We start from the raw sequence: 25742 nt of genomic DNA, 5'->3' as shown, positions 1-25742 counted from the left end.
ATTTATATATTGTTATTTACAGATAAACACCGGTATGTATTATTGATATATTGTTATTTACAGATAAACACTGGTATGTATTACTTATGTATTGTTATTTACAGATAAACACTGATATGTATTATTGATGTATTGTTATTTACAGATAAACACTGACATTTATTATTGCTGTATTGTTATTTACAAATAAACACCGACATGTATTATTTATATATTATTTACAGATAAACACCGGTATGTATTATTTATATATTGTTATTTACAGAGAAACACTGATATGTATTATTGATATATTGTTTTTTACAGATACACACTGACATTTATTATTGATGTGTTGTTATTTACAAATAAACACTGACATTTATTATTGATATATTGTTATTTACAAATAAACACTGACATTTATTATTGATATATTGTTATTTACAGATGAACACTGTCATGTATTATTTATATATTGTTATTTACAGATGAACACTATCATTTATTATTTATAAAATGATATTCACAGATGAACACTGACATTTATTATTTAAATATTGTTATTTACAAACAAACACTGACATGTATTATTTATATATTGTTATTTACAGATAAACACTGACATGTATTATTGATATATTGTTATTTACAGATAAACACCGGTATGTATTACTTATATATTGTTATTTACAGATAAACACTGATATGTATTATTCATATATTGTTATTTACAGATAAACACTGACATTTATTATTGCTGTATTGTTATTTACAAATAAACACCGACATGTATTATTTATATATTATTTACAGATAAACACCGGTATGTATTATTTATATATTGTTATTTACAGAGAAACACTGATATGTATTATTGATATATTGTTTTTTACAGATACACACTGACATTTATTATTGATGTGTTGTTATTTACAAATAAACACTGACATTTATTATTGATGTATTGTTATTTACAAATAAACACTGACATGTACTGATTACATATTGTTATTTGAGGCATTTCAAAGTAAGAGGTCAACTGTGAAGGTAAAAGTCGGGACTTGGTAGCTTTCTACGGGCGCCTCGGTGCTTTTATTTTGATTGAACAGCTGTGCGAGCTGACCAATAGGAGCGCTCGACGTTATCAGCAGAGGGAAAAAGCCCACAGTCGCCATCACACAGCAGCGGAAGCGGCAGAGAAGTGGCGAGAAAACAAAAGACAACGCGCACTCGTCCTCACCACTTGGTATGCTCTTGCAGGTAAAAAAAAAAAAAACAACCCCGCAAGTCTTCCTCTAAACAATTGCCCGGATTTCCACTCGCCTCGGCGCACTTTGTCGCCTCAAGTCGGACACTGAAACCTCTCATTGATGTGTTTTTTTTTGTTTTTTTTAAAGTCGAATAATTGGATCTGCTAGCATGTGGCTAGCATGCTAACGTGCTAAGCTAACTAGCTCGGAATGAATCGCAGATGCGAGGAGATCGCAAAGCTCCGCGATTCCCGTTTGATTGCAATAACGACGAAATGTGTTCGATCCCTGCTCTTTGATGGATAGTTGGCCGGCAGAGTCAACTATTTGCGGTGCTTTCTTGGCCTAGCGTTGGTGCGCCAGGCAGTGCAAGGCTGTTATGTAAACAACTGTAATGTATCTTTGCGAATGACCTCGCTCGTCCCTTTAAGAAGCTCGCCGAGGCAAAGCCAGCGTTTATAAGAGCTTCCAGTCCGTGTTAAGTGTGCCTTATGTGGAATTTAATGCTCAACAATAACCCATTTAGGTTGAGCTAGGCTAATCAGCTAGCCCCAATGGCTAGGAAGCTCGCCTCAACTATCTTTGAATCTGTCAAACTAAAAACAATGCTATTTAGTAACAGCGGAAGAGAAAGCGAAACACAAATACAGATAGACGGAGTAAATATCGAAAGGGTGAAAGAAAACACATTTTTTTGGGTGTAATAATAGATGGTAAAATAAATTGGAAATCTCATGTAAAAGAATCTACAAACCCCGTTTCCATATGAGTTGGGAAATTGTGTTAGATAAAAACGGAATACAATGATTTGCAAATCCTTTTCAACCCATATTCAGTTGAATATGCTACAAAGACAACATATTTGATATATTTTTTGCAAATAATAATTAACTTGGAATTTCATGGCTGCAACACGTGCCAAAGTAGTTGGGAAAGGGCATGTTCACCACTGTGTTACATCGCCTTTCCTTTTAACAACACTCCGTAAACGTTTGGGAACTGAGTAGACACATTTTTGAAGCTTCTCAGGTGGAATTCTTTCCCATTCTTGCTTGATGTACAGCTTAAGTTGTTCAACAGTCCGGCGGTCTCCCTTGTGGTATTTTAGGCTTCATAATGCGCCACACATTTTCAATGGGAGACAGATCTGGACTACAGGCAGGCCAGTCTAGTACCCACACTCTTTTACTTTGAAGCCACGCTGTTGTAACACGTGGCTTGGCATAGTCTTGCTGAAATAAGCAGGGGCGTCCATGGTAACGTTGCTTGGATGGCAACATATGTTGCTCCAAAACCTGTATGTACCTTTTCAGCATTAATGGCGCCTTCACAGATGTGTAAGTTACCCATGTCTTGGGCATTAATACACCCCCATACCATCACACATGCTGGATTTTCAACTTTGAGCCTATAACAACCCGGATGGTTCTTTTCCCCTTTGGTCCGGAGGACACGACGTCCACAGTTTCCAAAAACAATTTGAAATGTGGACTCGTCAGACCACAGAACACTTTTCCACTTTGTATCAGTCCATCTTAGATGAGCTCAGGCCCAGCGAAGCCAACGGCGTTTCTGGGTGTTGTTGATAAAACGGTTTTCGCCTTGCATAGGAGAATTTTAACTTGCACTTACAGATGTAGCGACCAACTGTAGTTACTGACAGTGGGTTTATGAAGTGTTCCTGAGCCCATGTGGTGATATCCTTTACACACTGATGTCGCTTGTTGATGTAGAACAGCCTGAGGGATTGAAGGTCACGGGCTTAGCTGCTTACGTGCAGTGATTTCTCCAGATACTCTGAACCCTTTGATGATATTACGGACCGCAGATGGTGAAGTCCCTAAATTCCTTGCAATAGCTGGTTGAGAAAGGTTTTTCTTAAACTGTTCAACAATTTGCTAACACATTTGTTGACAAAGTGGTGACCCTCGCCCCATCCTTGTTTGTGAATGACTGAGCATTTCATGGAATCTACTTTTATACCCAATCATGGCACCCACCTGTTCCCAGTTAGCCTGTTCACCTGTGGGATGTTCCAAATAAGTGTTTGATGAGCATTCCTCAACTTTATCAATATTTATTGCCACCTTTCCCAACTTCTTTGTCATGTGTTGCTGGCATCAAATTCTAAAGTTAATGATTATTTGCCAAAAAAAAAAAGTTTATCAGTTTGAACATCAAATATGTTGTCTTTGTAGCATATTCAACTGAATATGGGTTCAAAATAATTTGCAAATCATTGTATTCCGTTTATATTTACATCTAACATAATTTCCCAACTCATATGGAAACGGGGTTTGTACAACATAAAGTAGCAAGAAACACGTCAATAATGAATAAAGCAAAATAAGTTCTAGACCAAAAAAATCCCTTCATATTCTCTACTGCTCGCTAGTGTTACCATATCTGAGTTATTGTGCAGAAATATAAGGAAACGACCACAAATGTGCGCTTCATTCACTGACAGTGCTACAAAAAAGATCAATTAGAATAATACATAATGTTGGATGTAGAGAACATACAAACACTTTATTTATTAAATCACACCTAGAATTTGAACAATTTGGTGCGTTTACAAACAGCTAAAATTATGTATAAAAAGCGAACTATAACCTGCTGCCCAAGAACGTACAACAATTCTTTTCAACAAAAGAGGAAAACTATATAACCTTAGAGAAAAATCTAATTTAAAACATTTGTATGCTCGTACGACACTTAAAACCTTTAGTGCAGGGGTGCTCACACTTTTTCTGCAGGCGAGCTACTTTTCAATTGATCAAGTCGTGGGGATCTACCTCATTCATATATATAATTTATATTTACTTATTTATGAAATATATGTTTTTGTTAACAAGTTAAAGGTGTTTAATGATAATGCAAGCATGTTTAACACATATAGTTAATATTGTTAACAAGTTAAAGGTGTTTAATGATAATACAATAATGTTTAATACATATAATTAATATTGTTAACAACTTAAAGGTGTTTAAAGATAATACAAGCATGTTTAACACATATAGTTAATATTGTTAATAAGTTAAAGGTGTTTAAAGATAATACATGCATGTTTAACACATATAGATTCCTTTCTTTCATGAAGACAAGAATATAAGTTGGTGTATTACCTGATTGTGATGACTTGCTTTGATTGGACAGTGGTGCTGATAACGTCCGCATTTTCGAATGGAGGAGAAAAAAATGTCCTCCTTTCTGTCCAATACCACATGAAAGTGGTTGGTTTTTGGCATCTTATTTGTCCAGCTTCCGTACTCCTTTGTATACACTTTACAAGAAATACATTGTCGGCAAACTCCGTAGCTTGCTAGCTTGTGCACGCCAGCTTTCTGAGACTCTTATTTTGTTAGCGCAACTGTGCAACTGTGCAGTCGGTCTTTGGAGTTTTGACGACAGGTACGGCGCCAGAGTCTGTTGAAATAAAGTGTTTCTCGCCTTCCAGTCGGTAATTTTAATGAGCTGGCAGCAGCCAGCGTCATCTCAGAAGATCCTCGGGTGCCGTGAATGTCAATCAAGTGACGAAAGTGACGTCATAGTGAAGATTTATCATCGCTCATTTTTAGGACTATTTTTTTAATGCCTGGCTGGTGATCGACTGACACACCCTCCGAGATCGACCGGTAGCTCGCGATCGACGTAATGATCACCCCTGCTTTAGTGTATCAGTATGTGGAATTAAATTATGGAACGGATTACCGTATTTTTCGGACTATAAATCGCAGTTTTTTTCACAGTTTGGCCGGAGTGCGACTTATACCCAGGAGCGACTTATGTGTGAAATGATGAACACATTAGCGTAAAATATCAAATACCGTATTTTCCGCACCATAAGCCGCCCTGGGTTATAAGCCGCGCCTTCAATGAACGGCATATTTCAAAACTTTGTCCACCTATAAGCCGCCCCGTGTTATAAGCCGCATCTAACTGCGCTAAAGGGAATGTCAAAAAAACAGTCAGATAGGTCAGTCAAACTTTAATAATATATTAAAAACCAGCGTCATGTGGGCGCGCATGGAGTCGTATATCAACATGGATGGAGCTGCGTGAAAAAAGCCACCCGGCCTCTTCGCGTAAACTTCCCTTAACCACTCGCTCATCTTTTCTTCATCCATCCATCCCTTCGAGTTAGCTTTTATGATGACGCCGGCTGGAAAGGTCTCTTTTGGCAAGGTCTTCCTTTTGAATATCAGCATGGGTGGAAGTTTCTGGCCATTAGCATGGCAAGCTAGAACCACAGTGAAGGATGACTTCTCATTCCCTGTGGTGCGAATATTCACCGTACGTGCTCCCGTTGTATCCACAGTGCGGTTCACAGGAATATCAAAAGTCAGTGGAACCTCGTCCATGTTGATAATGTTCTCTGGCCGGATCTTTTTTTCAGCTATCTTGTTTTTACAATATGCACGGAAAGTAGCCAGCTTTTCTTGAAAGTCTTTAGGCAGTTGCTGTGAAATAGTAGTCCGTGTGCGGATGGAGAGATTGCGTCTTTTCATGAACCGGAAACCTGTCGCTTAGTAGGAGCCATTTTGTGGTCTTTACAGATGTAAACACACAAAGGAAATGAAACGTAATATCCGCGTGCTTTTTCTTCTTCTACGCGGGCGGGTGGTTGCTTACAGTAGAAGAAGAAGCGCTTCCTGTTCTATGGGGGCGGGTGCTTACCTTGGCGGTTGCTTGCGTAGAAGAAGAAGCACTTCTTCTTCTACGGGGAAAAAAGATGGCGGCTGTTTACCGTAGTTGCGAGACCGAAACTTTATGAAAATGAATCTTAATATTAATCCATATATAAAGCGCACCGGGTTAAAAGCCGCACTGTCAGCTTTTGAGTAGATTTGTGGTTTTTAGGTGCGGCTAATAGTGCGGAAAATACGGTACTGTAAAATATCAAATAATATTATTGATCTCATTCACGTAAGAGACTAGACGTATAAGATTTCATGGGATTTAGCGATTAGGAGTGACAGATTGTTTGGTAAACGTATAGCATGTTCTATATGTTATAGTTATTTGAATGACTCTTACCATAATATGTTACGTTAACATACCAGTTGGTTATTTATGCCTCATATAACTTATTCAGCCCGTTGTTAACTATTCTTTATTTATTCTAAATTGCCTTTCAAATGTCTATTCTTGGTGTTGGCTTTTATCATATACATTTCCCCAAAAAATGCGACTTATAAGACTTATGTTTTTTTTTCCTTCTTTATTATGCATTTTCGGCCGGTGCGACTTATACTCCGGAGCGACTTATACTCCAAAAAATACGGTAAGCAAAGAAATCAAACAAAGCACCAATTTGATTCCGTTTAAGAGACGCTTCAAACTACGAGTGTTCTAAAGTACACAGAACAAGAATTATGACGGACATCTTTAACCCTTTTTTTGTATTTAATATATGTATGCTTACTATGGTATAATATTTTTATTATTATTTATTTGTTCACTGTTCTATTACAGAGAACCAGGAAATTGGATAAAATTGCTATGGCATGAAAAGGTGTAGGATTAAATAAGTTCTGTTTCTTCCTACTCCTTTTCGGACGTGCTCTAATGAAACAACTGGAAATATGTGATGCATTACATTGTATCGTATGCATGTTCCAAATAAACTGAAACCGAACTGAACTACAATTACCGTATTTTCCGCACCATAAGCCGCCCTGGGTTATAAGCCGCGCCTTCAATGAACGGCATATTTCAAAACTTTGTCCACCTATAAGACGCCCCGTGTTATAAGCCGCATCTAACTGCGCTAAAGGAATGTCAAAAAAACAGTCAGATAGGTCAGTCAAACTTTATTAATATATTAAAAACCAGCGTGATGTGGGCGCGCATGGAGTCGTATATCAACATGGACGGAGCTGCGTGAAAAAAGCCACCCGGCCTCTTCGCGTAAACTTCCCTTAACCACTCGCTCATCTTTTCTTCATCCATCCATCCCTTCGAGTTAGCTTTTATGATGACGCCGGCTGGAAAGGTCTCTTTTGGCAAGGTCTTCCTTTTGAATATCACCATGGGTGGAAGTTTCTGGCCATTAGCATGGCAAGCTAGAACCACAGTGAAGGATGACTTCTCATTCCCTGTGGTGCGAATATTCACCGTACGTGCTCCCGTTGTATCCACAGTGCGGTTCACAGGAATATCAAAAGTCAGTGGAACCTCGTCCATGTTGATAATGTTCTCTGGCCGGATCTTTTTTTCAGCTATCTTGTTTTTACAATATGCACGGAAAGTAGCCAGCTTTTCTTGAAAGTCTTTAGGCAGTTGCTGTGAAATAGTAGTCCGTGTGCGGATGGAGAGATTGCGTCTTTTCATGAACCGGATCCCTGTCGCTTAGTAGGAGCCATTTTGTGGTCTTTACAGATGTAAACACACAAAGGAAATGAAACGTAATATCCGCGCGCTTCTTCTTCTTCTACGGGGGCGGGTGGTTGCTTACAGTAGAAGAAGAAGCGCTTCCTCTTCTATGGGGGCGGGTGCTTTCCTTGGCGGTTGCTTGCGTAGAAGAAGAAGCGCTTCCTCTTCTACGGGGAAAAAGATGGCGGCTGTTTACCGTAGTTGCGAGACCTAAACTTTATGAAAATGAATCTTAATATTAATCCATATATAAAGCGCACCGGGTTATAAGCCGCACTGTCAGCTTTTGAGTAAATTTGTGGTTTTTAGGTGCAGCTAATAGTGCGGAAAATACGGTAGCTTTACTTTTAACGCTCAAAAAGTACTTCCCGTGTAGCACTGTGGCTGGAATTGTTAAATAATTCATAAAAATTGCATTTAACAGAAAAAAACGTATTATTTCTAGCTGTGATCTTTTCATAAAACATGACAATTTGATTCAGGATGTGTATAGCACTTGATGAAAATCGATGACACAACTTATTATTCATGATTTATTTTTTTCCCCCTCCTTCAGAATAAACTAAGCCAGACTCTCTAATGGCATTGATCTCTTTCTAGTGTTACAGGAATGCCCAAGGAAAAATATGACCCGCCGGATCCCAGGCGGATGTACACCATAATGTCCAGCGAAGAGGCAGCCAATGGGAAGAAGTCATACTGGGCTGAGCTGGAAATTAGTGGTGTGTATTATCCAACGGAGTTTTCTTTCTCTTGATAAATGTGTGCAGCTGTTTATTCATGCCATTTTGAAAGTCTAATTATGATAAACAGGTCCGTGAAGCTTGTTATTATCACTTCAAATGCTAGTTCAGGGCAGGGCTGCATGATTCTGGGCAAAATGTGAATCACAATTTTGTTAGAATTGCGACAGAACCTGATTTACTAATGTCTTAGATCTGTGCTGGACAATGATTTGGCAACGTATGGCTTTTATGGTGCGTTCTATTTGTACTAGGACAGGGGTCGGCAACCCAAAATGTTGAAAGAGCCATATTGGACCAAAAATACAAAAACAAATCTGTCTGGAGCCGCAAAAAATTAAAAGTCATATTACATACAGATAGTGTGTCATGAGATATACATTGAATTAAGAGGACTTAAAGGAAACTAAATGACCTCAAATATACCTACAAATGAGGCATAATGATGCAATATGTACATTAGAGATGCGCGCATAGGCAATTATTTCATCCGCAACCGCATCAGAAAGTCGTCAACCATCCGTCATCCACCCATTTCTAACATTTGATCAGAACCGCACCCGCCCGCACCCGCCCGTTGTTATATATCTAATATAGACGATGCAAGGCATTAGTGAGGTTTTAAAGCTTTTGCCTGTTAAAGAAAGGAGACTGATCCAATGCAGCACAGACATTCGCGTGCCACGCTGTCACGACCCAGACGCACACCAGTGCGCAATCATATGGGAGCCGCGCTGAGCGCACCTCCAAGCGCGTCTCGCTGCCGGCGACGGCCGGGTATGGGCCCGACGCTCCAGCGCCATCCATTTTCAGGACTAGTTGATTCGGCAGGTGGGTTGTTACACACTCCTTAGCGGGTTCCAACTTCCATGGCCACCGTCCTGCTGTCTATATCAACCAGGGTGAGCCCCACCCCTTTCGTGAGCGCACTGCGCGCGGAGTGACCCCTGTTACGCGCCCCCGGCAACAGGGGTGGCGGGCAGGTAAGCTGCGCGGGCGGAGCGACCCCTGTTACGAGCCCCCGGCCACGGGGGTGGCGGGCAGGTAAGCTGCTTACCTGCTGCGCGTGACGCCGGCCGCGGCGAAGGCGGACGAGGCGGGGTGTCGGTGCGGTGGGCGCGGTGGTGACCCTGGACGTGTGTCGGGCCCTTCTCGCGGATCGCCTCAGCTACGGCTCCCGGTGGGGCCCTCTCGGGGGAAGGGGCCTCGGTCCCGGACCCCGGCGAGGCGTCCCTTCTCCGCTCCGTAAAAGTGTCCATCTCTTTTTTTTTTCTTCTTCTGTTGTGGCATATGCTGCAGGTGCCTGCTCGTTTTTCGTATGTGGGTAACAACATTTAACTATGTATATATATTTCCGAATTGGTTTAACTGCCACCCGCCTGAATCTATTTAAAATCTAATTTTTTTTTTTATTTCAACCGCCCGACCCGACCCGCGGATAAAATCTAATTTTTTTTAATTTCATCCGCCCGATCCGCGGATAATCCGCGGACTGCGCGGTTGTGCCCGCAAACCGCGCATCTCTAATGTACATATAGCTAGCCTAAATAGCATGTTAGCATCGATTAGCTTGCAGTGACCAAATATGTCCGATTAGCAACGCCACACAAGTCAATAACATCAACAAAACTCACCTTTGTGCATTCATGCACGACCTTAAAAGTTTGGTGGACAAAATGAGACAGAAAAAGAAGTGGCATAAAACACGTCCTAGAACGTCGGAGAAAGTTATACATGTAAACAAACTACGGTGAGTTCAAGGACCGCCAAAATTAGTAGGACAAAACGGCGCTCGCCAAATACTCGAATCAGTGAAGCTGACAGTGTGCTTTATGACAATTAGGGAGGTTTGTGTCATGTTTGTCCTCCTACAGAAACCATATTAAAACAAAACAACAAAATATATTTTTTTCCTCTCATCTTTTTCCATTTTTCATACATTTTTTAAAAAGCTCCAGAGAGCCACTAGGGCGGCGCTAAATGCGGCTCTAGAGCCACGGGTTGCCGACCCCTGTACTAGGACGTCGAAATATCTGAGTTCCAAGTCGGAATTTTAACTGGAATTAAACTTAAAAGTCCCAATGATAGTCATACACGCACTAGGTGTGGTGAAATTATCCTCTGCATTTGACCCATCCCCATGTTCACCCCCCAGGGTGAACATGGGGGGAGCAGTGAGCAGCAGCGGTGGCCGCGCTCGGGAATCATTTTGGTGATTTAACCCCCAATTCTAACCCTTGATGCTGAGTGCCAAGCAGGAAGGAAATGGGTCCCATTTTGATAGTCTTTGGTATGACTCGGCCGGGGTTTGAACTCACGACCTTCCAGTCTCAGGGCGAGCACTCTTAACCACAATGCCCCTCGAGGTCGGATTCCCGACTCGGAAAGTCGGAGCACTCTCATCTCCTTCTAGTTCAGTAGTTCTTAACCTTGTTGGAGGTACCGAACCCCACCAGTTTCATATCCGCATTCACCGAACCCTTCTTTTGTGAAAAATAAAATGTTTTTTTTTTTCAAATTCAAGAAAAAGTTATATGTTTTTTTTACCGGTGCACAAAATAAACTGTGCATGAACATCACCTTGTTCAAAGAACAAAACCAACACAGTGCATGAACTCGCAACCAATTACACACCTTGCACACATTACCATGAATTTATTAACGTGGACCCCGACTTAAACAAGTTTAAAAACGTATTCGGGTGTTACCATTTAGTGGTCAATTCATACCTGCCAACTACTCCGGTTTTCCCGTAATTAGTAGGGTTTTCATCAACCTATTCCGGGTTACGGTTGCAGTGATAAAAAAATACGGTTTTTCATTACCGGTAATTTAAAAAAAAAATTTTTTTAAAATGCGCGAGGCTATTTATAGCACCGCTGCCAAGCACGAGGCACCTGTTGCCATTGTTTCCAAACGAGCGAACGATCATGGAATCAGCCGGAGAAAAATCGCAAACGAGTCTTAAACCGAAAAGAAAACTGCAGTCATTCCGTGAAGAATATTCAAAAGCCTATCCGGGAATAATTATCCGTTCCAAAAAGGGTGAAACTACGCGAATTGCACCTTGTGCAGACAAGATTTTTCGATCGGACACGGAGGAATTAGCGATGTAAAAGACCACGTTGGGACAAAAAAACACAAGTCTAATGCCGTTGCTAGCGATACAAGTGGAAAACTTTCAACGTTTTTGGATTTTAGCCACAAAAAGGTAATGACACCAATGTTATCTATTGGAATTGTTTAGTACTGTTATACTGTTAAAAGTGTTTATACTATTTATGCTTTCAAGTCCAAGTTGAAGAAATCTTGTTAAATGTTGACAGCATAACTACCAAAATACAGAAGTATGTCCTTAATATTTTTGCAGTGCTATTTCTGTTGAAAAGTTAAAATGATTACATTAGAGATGTGATGTGCCACTTTTCAAGTGTCTGATGGCTTCAATTAATTTTCATTAATTTTTCATATTTTGAATTCTTTTGAAAGGCTTACAAAAAAACTACATTTGAATTGTAATTCTATGCTATTGACAGGACTATTAATTTTAATGAAGTTAGCTTACCATGTTTACAGTATGATAATTGTGATAGAAATGTGAATTTTAGGCACAGAATATTGTTTACAATTGAACAAGGCAGTAGATTATACAAGCTTGGACAGAAAGTTAATAATGACACCAATTTTTTTTTTTAATGGAATTGTTTAGTACTGTTTTACCATTTGTTTACTGTAAAAAGTGTTTAAACTTTCAATTAACAAATTGAAGTCTTGTGAAAGGTTGACAGGATAACTGGCATTAACTGTCAAAATAATTTCAAACTATTGAAGTTAGCTTACAGAATAAACATGTCAATCAACCCATATGATTTTTGCTGTAATATTTTTGTTTTGAAAAGTCACTGTGACTGATAGAAAAGTGATGGTTTTAGCAACATTTTAACCTGTCTGAATGCTAATAAGCATTTTGCGTCGGCCTGAATCCCCCACCAGGACTTTGTCCTGGACCTACCGAGGCCTGCGGCCCCTGGACCCTGGCTACTAGGTTTTTCTGATTTCAAAAGTTGGCAGGTATGGGGTATCCATAATACGCTGATAGGGAGAAGTTTTCATTTACACGATAAGTCGGCTGTGTCTTTACCTCTGTGGCGGAGGCTCCGCCGAACCCCTGAGGCCGACTCACCGAACCCCTAGGGTTCGATCAAACCCAGGTTAAGAACCACTGTTCTAGTTGCTTTCAAAGATGGCTGCTCTGGATGTAAACAATGATATACTGTATATTTCTATAATATCTGATATTCGTACTTCTGATCAGCCCTACACAGTGTATTGTTTAACGTTTATATATGGTAACGTTACTGTTGCGTAAGCTAAGTTTATTTTATGGGTTTTATATCTTCTACATTGCTAGCAATAGCGTCTGTTTCCTCTTCATCCACAATGTTTAAAGGTTGCAGAAAGAGTGCATATTTTCCCATTAGTTGTTCATATTCAGACAAGGCTAGCACAAACGTAGCATAGCACTAACATAGATTTACCATCACTTAACCGGAGCGCTCACAACTAGGCTGTGACGTCATTCCCAACTCCGACTTCCAACTTTCGAGGCAAATGGAACGTTATCTCATTGGCTAGCAGTAGTCGGAATAACTCAGTGGAGATTTGGGGCCGAGCACAGTTGGCCATTGTTTTTTTTTAATAATTTATTTTATAAATATCAGACATTCTTCACGAGAAGACCCGGAATGACAATTGACAGATGGAAAGTTCTTAATGAAAATTAATAGAAAGTCAGAAAGTACCGTATTTTCCGCACTATAAGGCGCACCGGATTATTAGCCGCACCTTCAATGAATGGCATATTTCAAAACTTTGTCCACCTATAAGCCGCCCCGGACTATAAGCCGCGCCTACGCTGCGCTAAAGGGAATGTCAAAAAAACAGTCAGATAGGTCAGTCAAACTTTAATAATATATTAAAAACCAGCGTTCTAACAACTCTGTCCCAAAATGTACGCAAATGTGCAATCACAAACATAGTAAAATTCAAAATAGTGCAGAGCAATAGCAACATAATGTTGCTCGAACGTTAATGTCACAACACACAAAATAAACATAGCGCTCACTTTCTGAAGTTATTCTTCATTCGTAAATCCTTCGAATTCTTCGTCTTCGGTGTCCGAATTGAAAAGTTGGGCAAATGTGGGATCCAAAATGGCCGGTTCCGTCTCGTCGAAGTCATCGGAGTCAGTGTCACTGTTCAGCAGTTCTGTGAATCCTGCCTTCCGGAAAGCTCGGACCACAGTTGTGACCGAAATATCTGCCCAGGCATTTACGATCCACTGGCAAATGTTGGCGTATGTCGTCCGGCGCTGTCTGCCTGTCTTAGTGAAGGTGTGTTCGCCTTCGGTCATCCATTGTTCCCACGCCGTTCGCAGTCGTGATTTGAATGCCCTGTTGACACCAATATCCAGCGGTTGGAGTTCTTTGGTTAATCCACCCGGAATGACGGCGAGTGTTGTATTTGTGTGCTTCACTTGTTTTTTGACACCATCTGTGATGTGGGCGCGCATAGAGTCGTATATCAACATGGACGGAGCTGTGTGAAAAAAGCCACCCGGCCTCTTCGCGTAAACTTCCCTTAACCACTCGCTCATCTTTTCTTCATCCATCCATCCCTTCGAGTTAGCTTTTATGATGACGCCGGCTGGAAAGGTCTCTTTTGGCAAGGTCTTCCTTTTGAATATCACCATGGGTGGAAGTTTCAGGCCATTAGCATGGCAAGCTAGAACCACAGTGAAGGACGACTTCTCATTCCCTGTGGTGCGAATATTCACCGTACGTGCTCCCGTTGTATCCACAGTATCCACAGTGCGGTTCACAGGAATATCAGTTGCTGTGAAATAGTAATCCGTGTGCGGATGGAGAGATTGCGTCTTTTCATGAACCGGATCCTTGTCGCTTAGTAGGAGCCATTTTGTGGTCTTTACAGATGTAAACACACAAAGGAAATGAAACGTACGGTATATCCGCGCCCTTTTTCTTCTTCTACGCGGGCGGGTGGTTGCTTACAGTAGAAGAAGAAGCGCTTCCTGTTCTATGGGGGCGGGTGCTTACCTTGGCGGTTGCTTGCGTAGAAGAAGAAGCGCTTCCTGTTCTACCGGGAAAAAAGATGGCGGCTGTTTACCGTAGTTATGAGACCGAAACTTTATGAAAATGAATCTTAATATTAATCCATATATAAAGCGCACCGGGTTAAAAGCCGCACTGTCAGCTTTTGAGTAAATTTGTGGTTTTTAGGTGCGGCTAATGGTGCGGAAAATACGGTAATCCATCCAGTCAACAACATGGCACACGCACTCCACAAAACAAGACATAAGAAGAAATGTCAATTCATTAATGTGATTGCTCCTCCCCTAAGCTGATGAATAATAAATGCCACCGGCCGGTGTCGCTGGTGGCGTTGGCCGTCAACTGGTAGAACCGGAGCATCGGAGCAAACCCGCTCTTTGGCCAGTGAGGCTTGCTGGGGGACGGGGAGAGCGAGGAACAAATGCTGGCCATCATGCCCACACCAGTCAGTTTTTTTTGGTGATGCAGTTTGTTATGACAAGTGCACATTGGTCTAAATCAGGGGTCGGCAACCCGCGGCTCCGGAGCCGCATGCGGCTCTTTGATCACTCTGATGCGGCTCAGCTGCATACTTGCTGACCCCCCCCCGATTTTCCCGGGAGACTTCCGGATTTTGGTGCCTCTCGCGGAAACCTCCCGGAAATAATATTCTCCGATTTTCACCCTAACAATGATAATAAGGGCGTGCCGTGATGGTACAGCATGTAGCGCCCTCTACTGCCTGTATTAACTCTTCCGGGCTACATTATACACTCCTGCTACCACCAAACCCCGCCCCTAACCCTGCTCCCTCACACATCAAACATCGACGTCCCACTGGGGTGAGTTTTTCCTTGCCCGTATGTGGGCTTTGTACCGAGGATGTCGTTGTGGCTTGTGCAGCCCTTTGAGACACTTGTGATTTAGGGCTATATAAATAAAGATTGATTGATTGACATCATCCTCCCCCCTCTGTGCGTCGGTTGAGGTGGGCGGGGTTTGGTAGCGGGGGGTGTATAATGTAGCCCGGAAGACGTTGGGGTGGGGGCGGGGTTTGGTGGTAGCAGGAGTGTATAATGTAGCCCGGAAGAGTCAGGGCTGCATGGGATTCTGGGTATTTGTTCTGTTGTGTTTATGTTGTGTTAAGGTGCAGATGTTCTCCCGAAATGTGTTTGGTGTGGGTTCACAGTGTGGCGCATTAGTAGTAAGAGTGTTAAATTTTTTTATACCTCCACCGTCAGTGTAACCTGTGTGGTTGTTGACCAAGTATGCCTTGCTGTCACTTACGTGAGCAAGCAGAAGCCCCATACATCGTGTTGGGGGCCGGCACGCTTGTTGTAGTGGGCGTTAAATGCTGTACCTTCACGGCACGTTCGAGAGAACAGTTGCCTTGAAATTTGTAGTCTACCGGAAAAATAGGGAGGGTTGACAAGAATGACGCTGTCAAGTGTAATTCGTATAAAACCCGCGGGCCGCACTAACATCCAATTTTTCATATTAAGGTGTAGACCGGGTGGCTGAGACCCTCGCTTTATACATAGCATTAAGCAAAAAAAAACTTTGTATGCAGTGTTATTTCATGTTAAATTTCAAAAGATTTTTGTGGCTCCCATTGTTTTCTTTAATTTGTGAAATTGGTCAAAATGGCTCTTTGACTGGTAAAGGTTGCCGACCCCTGGTCTAAATCAAGGTTGCACATTTTTTGTGCAACCCCAGTTCAGGGTTTTGCACTATTGGAGTGGGGGTCATTTTTTTATTATTTCTGATTCAATGCTATGTTATTCATCATTATAGGGGCCCTATTGCTTGGATTTACCTGAGGTCATGTCCAGCTATTTAATATGCCTGTCTTTTCTCAATGGTTACGAGGCGCCATTAATGCCCTAAGCTTGCGTTGTTTTTGGCAGTACAAACCGTTCAAATCGGGTGAAGGATAGTGTTTTTTCAGACTTCCTCGAGGGGTAATCAAGAAGGGGGGAAGAGTGCAAGATTTTACGAAAGACGACCAGAAAAGTGGCACGCACTCCAGTCCAAGTTTGCAGTGACCACTTTGTTAAAGGTTTAAGATCATTTTAATATCCATCCATCCATCCATTTTCTACCGCTTGATCCCTTCGGGGTCGCGGGGGGCGCTGGAGCCTATCTCAGCTACAATCGGGCGGAAGGCGGTGTACACCCTGGACAAGTCGCCACCTCATCGCAGGGCCAACACAGATAGACAGACAACATTCACATCCACACACTAGGGCCAATTTAGTGTTGCCAATCAACCTATCCCCAGGTGCATGTCTTTGGAGGTGGGAGGAAGCCGGAGTACCCGGAGGGAACCCACGCAGTCACGGGGAGAACATGCAAACTCCACACAGAAAGATCCCGAGCCTGGGATTGAACCCCAGACTACTCAGCACATTCGTATTGTGAGGCAGATGCACTAACCCCTCTTCCACCGTGCTGCCCATCATTTTAATATACTTTACTCATTTAGTATTTCCCATTGAAGTAAACCAGAAAGTCAGGTCAATGATACTTTGCATACCTGCCAACTACTCCGGTTTTCCCGTAATTAGTACGGTTTTCATCAACCTATTCCGGGTTACGGTTGCAGTGATAAAAAATACGGTTTTTCATTAATTAAAAAAATATATTTAAAAAAAAGTTTTATTCACGAAATCGCGTAACAACAATGACAATCGACACTGCTTCCCGTAACTTCCTATCGAGCCATTCCGAATGCCATGCGGGAGGCTATTTATAGCACCGCTGCCAAGCACGAGTTTCCAAACGAGCGAACGATCATGGAATCAGCCGGAGAAAAATCGCAAACGAGTCTTAAACTGAAAAGAAAACTGCAGTCATTCCGTGAAGAATATTCAAAAGCCTATCCGGGAATAATTATCCGTTCCAAAAAGGGTGAAAACTACGCGAATTGCACCTTGTGCAGACAAGATTTTTCGATCGGACACGGAGGAATTAGCGATGTAAAAGACCACGTTGGGACAAAAAAACACAAGTCTAATGCCGTTGCTAGCGATACAAGTGGAAAACTTTCAACGTTTTTCGTCGCCCAAACAGATTCTTTGGATGTGATAAATGCCGAAGTTTTATTTACGGAGGCAATAATTGAGCAAACAAAAAGGTAATGACACCAATGTTATCTATTGGAATTGTTTAGTACTGTTATACTGTTAAAAGTGTTTATACTATTTATGCTTTCAAGTCCAAGTTGAAGAAATCTTGTTAAATGTTGACAGCATAACTACCAAAATACAGAAGTATGTCCTTAATATTTTTGCAGTGCTATTTCTGTTGAAAATTTAAAATGATTACATTAGAGATGTGATGTGCCACTTTTCAAGTGTCTGATGGCTTCAATTAATTTTCATTAATTTCATATTTTGAATTCTTTTGAAAGGCTTACAAAAAAACTACATTTGAATTGTAATTCCATGCTATTGACAGGACTATTAATTTTAATGAAGTTAGCTTACCATGTTTACAGTATGATAATTGTGATAGAAATGTGAATTTTAGGCACAGAATATTTTTTACAATTGAACAAGGCAGTAGATTATACAAGCTTGGACAGAAAGTTAATAATGACACCAATTTTTTTTAATGGAATTGTTTAGTACTGTTTTACCATTTGTTTACTGTAAAAGTTGTTTATACTGTTTATACTTTCAATTAACAAATTGAAGTCTTGTGAAAGGTTGACAGGATAACTGGCATTAACTGTCAAAATAATTTCAAACTATTGAAGTTAGCTTACAGAATAAACATGTCAATCAACCCATATGATTTTTGCTGTAATATTTTTATTTTGAAAAGTCACTGTGACTGATAGAAAAGTGATGGTTTTAGCAACATTTTAACCTGTCTGAATGCTAATAATCATTTTGCGTCGGGCCCCACTGAACCCCCCACCAGGACTTTGTCCTGGACCTACCGGGGCCTGCGGCCCCTGGACCCTGGCTACTAGGTTTTTCTGATTTCAAAAGTTGGCAGGTATGACTTTGTCAGGACAGGTACTTCTACGTCTCCTCTCTTGTTTATTTTGTACACGTGTCAGAGTGCAAATGACAACAATCAAATATGGTGATGATTCAGTAATTGTTAGTTTGTTAAATGAATGTGCAGTCACGGGTGTCAGTTTTTGGCTGTTAATCGTGATTGTTTACATGGACAGGTCCTCGCAAGACGCAAAGTTAAATCATGAATTGCAACCTTAACCAAGCAAAAACAATGCATATTTACCCGGGAGAGTCTTGATACCAGTTGACCCGTCCGTGCCTTTCCAAGCTTTCATCTGTTTGGTCGCGTAGAATGACATCTGGAGCTTCAAATAGTTCGACATGTCTGGGAACTTGATATCACTTGACCACTCGGGATCTAATCAGAATCAGAAGTACTTTATTAATCCATGAGGGGAAATGAAAATGTTCAGCACAATCCCATTCAAGAGCAGACAAACATTACAGGGAGACAGAACATTCCATAGTTTGATTTTTTTGCTTGTATCTGCATTTTGCAGAAAGATCTAAGCCCCTTGCATACTCGAGAGTTTGCGCGCAGCAATTTTGCCTTGTCATAGAGGACGTGTATAAGATTGGATGTTTTGCTCTTACTGTAAATATCTTCTAGGGGAAATAAAGTGAATCAAAATGGCATACATACATGCATGTACTGTAGGTTGCTGGTCATATATCATTTCTGAATTGACATATGTAAACAAGATGACTGCGTGGTATCATAAACAGTACCTACTTGGCTAGGTCAATATGCTGTATTATCCTTTATATAACAGGGATGTGATTTATCCAGTTTTTCGTGGAATTCCCTTTTTTAGGCCGTAATGGTCATTCTTGTGAATTGCGTAAATCCGAAGAGATTTTTTTGTTGCTTATAGGCCTGGGATGATAATCAAGTCAACGACTGATCAAAATACAGGCTCCATAATTTTGCCGGCCATAATAAGGTGCGTGCGTGTTTGTTGTCCTCGTCTCTCGCCTCCAAACAGTCAGCATGAGAGTTTACTTTGCACGGTTTTAGCACCTGGCTGTGTTTGTTCCATTGCGGGAATAAAATGAATGGAGTGAAACCTCTTGTCATCCACTGTCTTTCTCTATGAGAGAGGCACGACTGCTCTCATACACATAGAAAGTGTCCAAGTCAGCATTGTGATTTAGTCAACTTTGGTCAACTCTACATTGTGTTTATTTATAGCAGTCGAGGGAGGCAAAGCTTTGTGTCAAATCTTCTCATGTGGGTATGAATGTCGGCTTGTTATTAACATCTAGTAACTATACATGCTATAGTTAATATCTTCTCATTAAGTTAATTTGCACTTATAAAACCTGTTAACTATGTATTTATGATGAGCCCTGTTGAGATATTTCAATTTGTCTCCTGTCATAGTTTTAGCAACTAAATTGTCATTCTCTAGTATGCTAATAATTGCTAATTAGCCTCTTTGATAGGCAACATTTGGGAGAGTGTTACATCCTTGCAGATGAAAGAAATCATGTCTCAAATGTATCTACTGTACTTTGGTGACAGAAGCCAGGTCAATTGAAATAAGAGTGTACCATTACTTGGCGAATATGCATCCATTATACTGTTACTGGAATTTCACCTATTTGGGAAATATAAGGATGAACTTATCTTATCAAAGCCCATTAGACGCTAGCTATATTTGCATACCTGCCAACTACGGTACTCCGGTTTTCCCGTAATTAGTACGGTTTTCATCAACCTATTCCGGGTTACGGTTGCAGTGATAAAAAATACGGTTTTTCATTAATTAAAAAAAAGTTTTATTCACGAAACCGCGTAACAACAATGACAATCGACACTGCTTCCCGTAACTTCCTATCGAGCCATTCCGAATGCCATGCGCGAGGCTATTTATAGCACCGCTGCCAAGCACGAGGCACCAGTTGTATGGCGTCACATTAGTGCCAAAAATCCGAGCGCATAAAAACTGTTATCGCGCGCTGATTCTCCACTTCGTGCGCGCGCGCGACACCATTTTGCGCGCGCGTGGTGCCTTTTAGCGCGCGCGCTAGAGATGCGCGGATAGGCAATTATTTAATCCGCAGCCGCATCAGAAAGTCGTCAACCATCCGCCATCCACCCGATGTAACATTTGATCAGAACCGCACCCGCCCGCACCCGCCCGTTGTTATATATCTAATATAGACGATGCAAGGCATTAGTGAGGTTATAAAGCTTTTGCCTGTTAAAGAAAGGAGACTGATCCAATGCAGCACAGACATTCGCGTGCCACGCTGTCACGACCCAGACGCACACCAGTGCGCAATCATATGGGAGCCGCGCTGAGCGCACCTCCAAGCGCGTCTCGCTGCCGGCGACGGCCGGGTATATGGGCCCGACGCTCCAGCGCCATCCATTTTCAGGGCTAGTTGATTCGGCAGGTGGGTTGTTACACACTCCTTAGCGGGTTCCGACTTCCATGGCCACCGTCCTGCTGTCTATATCAACCAGGGTGAGCCCCACCCCTTTCGTGAGCGCACTGCGCGCGGAGTGACCCCTGTTACGCGCCCCCGGCAACAGGGGTGGCGGGCAGGTAAGCTGCGCGGGCGGAGTGACCCCTGTTACGAGCCCCCGGCCACGGGGGTGGCGGGCAGGTAAGCTGCTTACCTGCTGCGCGTGACGCCGGCCGCGGCGAAGGCGGACGAGGCGGGGTGTCGGTGCGGTGGGCGCGGTGGTGACCCTGCACGTGTGTCGGGCCCTTCTCGCGGATCGCCTCAGCTACGGCTCCCGGTGGGGCCCTCTCGGTGGAAGGGGCCTCGGTCCCGGACCCCGGCGAGGCGTCCCTTCTCCGCTCTGTAAAAGTGTCCATCTCTTTTTCTTTTTTTTTTCTGTTGTGGCATATGCAGCAGGTGCCTGCTCGTTTTTCGTATGTGGGTAACAACATTTAACTATGTATATATATTTCCCAATTGGTTTAACTGCCACCCGCCTGAATCTATTTAAAATCAAATTTTTTTTTTTATTTCATCCGCCCGATCCGCGGATAATCCGCGGACTCCGCGGTTGTGCCCGCAAACCGCGCATCTCTAGCGCGCGCGGTGTCTTTCTGCGCGCTCTCCGTGTACTCCTGGCATCTCTCCTCGCGCTGTCATGTTTCTTTTTGGCACTTTGGGGGCGGGTATGCTTAGACGGCCCCTGCTTTCTGAATGGTCAGGCGAAAAACGCTGAAAAATGCTCAGAGCCAATCAGAAGTATAGCAGGGCGGGTCATCGTCAATATGTATCAAGATTTACGGAGGAAGAAGTGGATAAAAAAATGTCGCGCGCTGATGAAGGTTATTTCATACCACATAAACACAATACAGGGTAATACAAAATGTGACCCAAATAAATAATAAGACAACAAACACCATAATCACATCTTTCAGCCAGAACTGGTCCACCAGCAATAACATCCAACCATAACATTATTTTATATTTTCACTTCTTCTTGAACATTTGTTTTCTAATTTATGGAATTTCTTTTGATTCAGCCATAAAATTAATGAAATAATCTTTGAATTTTGTTTTTAAAATGTTAAAAATAGCTTTTAATAATGTATTCTGAAACAGTTTAAAATAATCAGAGAACTGACTAACACTGACCCTACACAACTATGTTGCACAATTAAGTCTTTTTTTTTTTTAAAGCGAAAGAGGTAATTTCAACAGTTCCAGCATCCTATGTCATATCTACATGTAATAAGATTTGTAACAAGGCAAACCGTTTGTAAATTGGTGGAAAATCGAGCAAGTTATGGTAATTTAAGTAGTACATGTACCATTGACATCAATGTAATGATTGAGGCTAGATGTCCGAGGTAAGATGGCTACAACGTTGCTGCGCTGGAGAATGATTGGTCATATGAAAAATGCTCACAGCCAATCAGAAAGAAGGGGCCGTCTAAGCATACCCGCCCCCAAAGTGCCAAAAAGAAACATGACAGCGCGAGGAGAGATGCCAGGAGTACACAGAGAGCGCGCAGAAAGGCACCACGCGTGGAGAATCAGCGCGCGATAACAGTTTTTATGCGCTCGGATTTTTGGCACTAATGTGACGCCATACAGTTGCCATTGTTTCCAAACGAGCGAACGATCATGGAATCAGCCGGAGAAAAATCGCAAACGAGTCTTAAACCGAAAAGAAAACTGCAGTCATTCCGTGAAGAATATTCAAAAGCCTATCCGGGAATAATTATCCGTTCCAAAAAGGGTGAAAACTACGCGAATTGCACCTTGTGCAGACAAGATTTTTCGATCGGACACGGAGGAATTAGCGATGTAAAAGACCACGTTGGGACAAAAAAACACAAGTCTAATGCCGTTGCTAGCGATACAAGTGGAAAACTTTCAACGTTTTTCGTCGCCCAAACAGTGATGGTTTTAGCAACATTTTAACCTGTCTGAATGCTAATAATCAATTTGCGTCGGCTGAACCCCCCACCAGGACTTTGTCCTGGACCTACCGGGGCCTGCGGCCCCTGGACCCTGGCTACTAGGTTTTTCTGATTTCAAAAGTTGGCAGGTATGTATTTGAGCCATTTGCAGATAAAGCATCTTTGCTTGCAGGTAACCTTTCTTAGCAGCTTATATTAAATGGGTCATATTGTGATTGTATTCTAGATTTAAAACACCTACTTGGGGTCTGCATAATATGTAATGGTGGTTCTTTGGTCCAAACTTAGCATAGATTTTTTTTTACAGACCATCTTCAAGCCTCTTTCTGACTATTTCTACAGAACACGCCGTTTTGTAAGCAGTTTTATTTACGTGCCAAAGCCCTCCTCCAGGCCAAGCCCCCTTCGACTACATCGCCACCCGTAGGCCATGTTGTAGTTTTTAGAACTTCCGAGTTTACTGACAGGTATAAGTTAGAACTATACCCATCCATCCACAGTGTTTCCCACAGGGCAGGCATCTATTTGTGGTGGTGTGGTTGGGGGGTGGCGGCGGCAGCGGCGATGACCAAGAAGAACGCGGAGTTGGAATATAATTACAACACTTTATGTACATATTTATATACAGATTTGAACAATTAGTTATTCACTGAAATATATTTATTAATTGTGGTTCTTACAAAAAATATATCTTATAAAATATAAAAGCTAAAATGTCTCTTAAAGCTCTGCCCCTTTAATTAGTGCATACTAAATAATTTAACTTTAGCCTACTACTACAACCATATTATTTACCAGCAACATAAAGTGAAAAAGAGGCAGAGGTGTATGTTTTGTCGTGGTCCTCTCTATAAGGCACATAAGAATATAAATTAGGACCCTTTTCATGAGAAAAGTGCATTTCTGATCTGACCCTGCTTTATTTTTCAGTGTTTGCTGAGTCTCACCTGTTCCCTCAGCCCTAATTTTTCTACTTGCCCGACTTCTCAAATCTACTTGCCCCAATATTTTTACTTGTCCTGCCTCGGTTTTTTTCTGGCTGTGTAGTGCTCATGGCTTATATCTTACTAAAATCCTTCCCGTTGACTATTTACAACACTACACAGTATTTATTATTATTATTATCTATAATTACATTTAAATGGCATTGCATACATGTAAAATTAAATGCTATTTCACATTATTTGACCAGTAGCAGTTACACCCATCTGAACAGGTCAGCCACCTGTTTAAAGCCCGATCACAGTTGAAATCTTGAAATGAAGGGCCTTTAATGGCCAAAACATTAACCTGGACAACATTTTAACAGCTGGTTGGCTCAGATTTTATTCTTTTCATTGCATTCACATGCTGCAGTGGACAGTGGACATTTTAGCTTGAGTATTAATGTAGTATCTGAAGCACCGTCTCCACGTGTGTTTATTGACAACAGGGTTATAACCTGGACACGTTAGCTTGTCGGTATGAAAACAGGTGATTGTTATTACGTCCGTCTGCCACCGTCAGTGAAACGCTCGGTGAAATCGCGGATTAACGTTAAATATATGACGAGCCGCGAGCGATGCAGCTATAACTTATCTACCATAACCTATATTACCCTCGTATTTTGATCCGTCCGTCCGTCTTCGTCTTCGTCTTCGTCTTCTTCTTCTTCTTCTGGCCCACCAGGTGTATTAAGTGCTATTGGCGAAGTTACAATGCATAGTAGGCTACCGCCACCTACTGCACCGGAGTTGTAACTACAAGGTACATTCACAGACAGAGTCCCATTGCTTTTATGAGCGGTCGAGCGAGTCAAAAGCCGAAAAATCCATTTGTGGCGGACGTAATTCTTTCGTGGCGGGCCGCCACAAATAAATGAATGTGGGAGAAACACTGATCCATTTTGTACCGCTTGTCCCTTTCGGCGCCTAGCCAAGGTTCACGCTGGCAGAAGGCAGAGTACGCCCTGGACAATTCGCCACCTCATCGCAGGGCCAACACAGATAGATGCAACTTTTTATTAGAAATGTCAACAGCAGAGAATAATACGAGCCACTCTGCCCCACAACAGAATAGAGAAAAATGAGCAATTTACTGACCACAAAGTCAGACTACAACTGAATAAAAATGGCAGACTCGGCAAAGCTATTCGGGTAAACCTCTACCATATATGGTTATATATATACTGACAATGCATGAATAAGCCGGAGAGTCTTGAACTGTTGATGCCATTTTCCTTGACCTAGACCTCCATGCTTTTCCAACTTTTCATTTGTTTTGTGGTGTTGAATGATGTCTGGAGCACCAGATAGTTTGATATGTCTGGGAACGCGACCAATGGATAATCCTTGGGATCACTCGACAAATCTTATTTCGATAACGTATAGGGATAGATTATATTTCATAGTTTGTTGCTGAGATAGGCTCCGGCACTCCCCGCGACCCCAAAAGGGACAAGCGGGGGAAAATGGATGGTTGATTGATTGATTGAGACTTTTATTAGTAGGTTGCACAGTAGAGATGCGCGGTTTGCGGGCACAACCGCGGAGTCCGCGGATCGGGCGGATGAAATTAAAAAAAATTAGATTTTATCCGCGGGTCGGGTCGGGTCGGGTGGTTGAAATAAAAAAAAATTAGATTTTAAATAGATTCAGGCGTGTGGCAGTTAAACCAATTGGGAAATATATATACATAGTTAAATGTTGTTACCCACATACGAAAAACGAGCAGGCACCTGCTGCATATCCCACAACAGAAGAAGAAAAAAAAAAGAGATGGACACTTTTACGGAGCGGAGAAGGGACGCCTCGCCGGGGTCCGGGACCGAGGCCCCTTCCCCCGAGAGGGCCCCACCGGGAGCCGTAGCTGAGG

General features: G+C 42.0%; 1 protein-coding gene across 2 annotated transcripts in view; it reads left to right on the top strand.

Annotated features, from left to right (window-relative positions):
• The first annotated feature begins 1122 nt into the window (after window positions 1–1122).
• Window positions 1123–25742, top strand: part of cnot6a (CCR4-NOT transcription complex, subunit 6a) — a 73759-nt gene continuing 49139 nt past the window's right edge. Inside the window, exons 1-2 of one of the 2 annotated variants that reach the window (XM_061930513.2) lie at window positions 1123–1242; window positions 8209–8330. In XM_061930513.2, the coding sequence (XP_061786497.1) occupies window positions 8219–8330 (112 nt within the window). In that variant the 5' untranslated portion in view covers window positions 1123–1242; window positions 8209–8218. The remainder of the gene's footprint in view (window positions 1243–8208; window positions 8331–25742) is intronic. The other variant, XM_061930514.2, reaches the window with a different exon arrangement.

This window comes from Nerophis lumbriciformis, linkage group LG36, assembly GCF_033978685.3.
Source record: "Nerophis lumbriciformis linkage group LG36, RoL_Nlum_v2.1, whole genome shotgun sequence".
Lineage (NCBI taxonomy): Eukaryota > Metazoa > Chordata > Actinopteri > Syngnathiformes > Syngnathidae > Nerophis > Nerophis lumbriciformis.
Note: the sequence above shows the minus strand (reverse complement) of the source record. Positions and strands in the feature narration are given on the sequence as shown.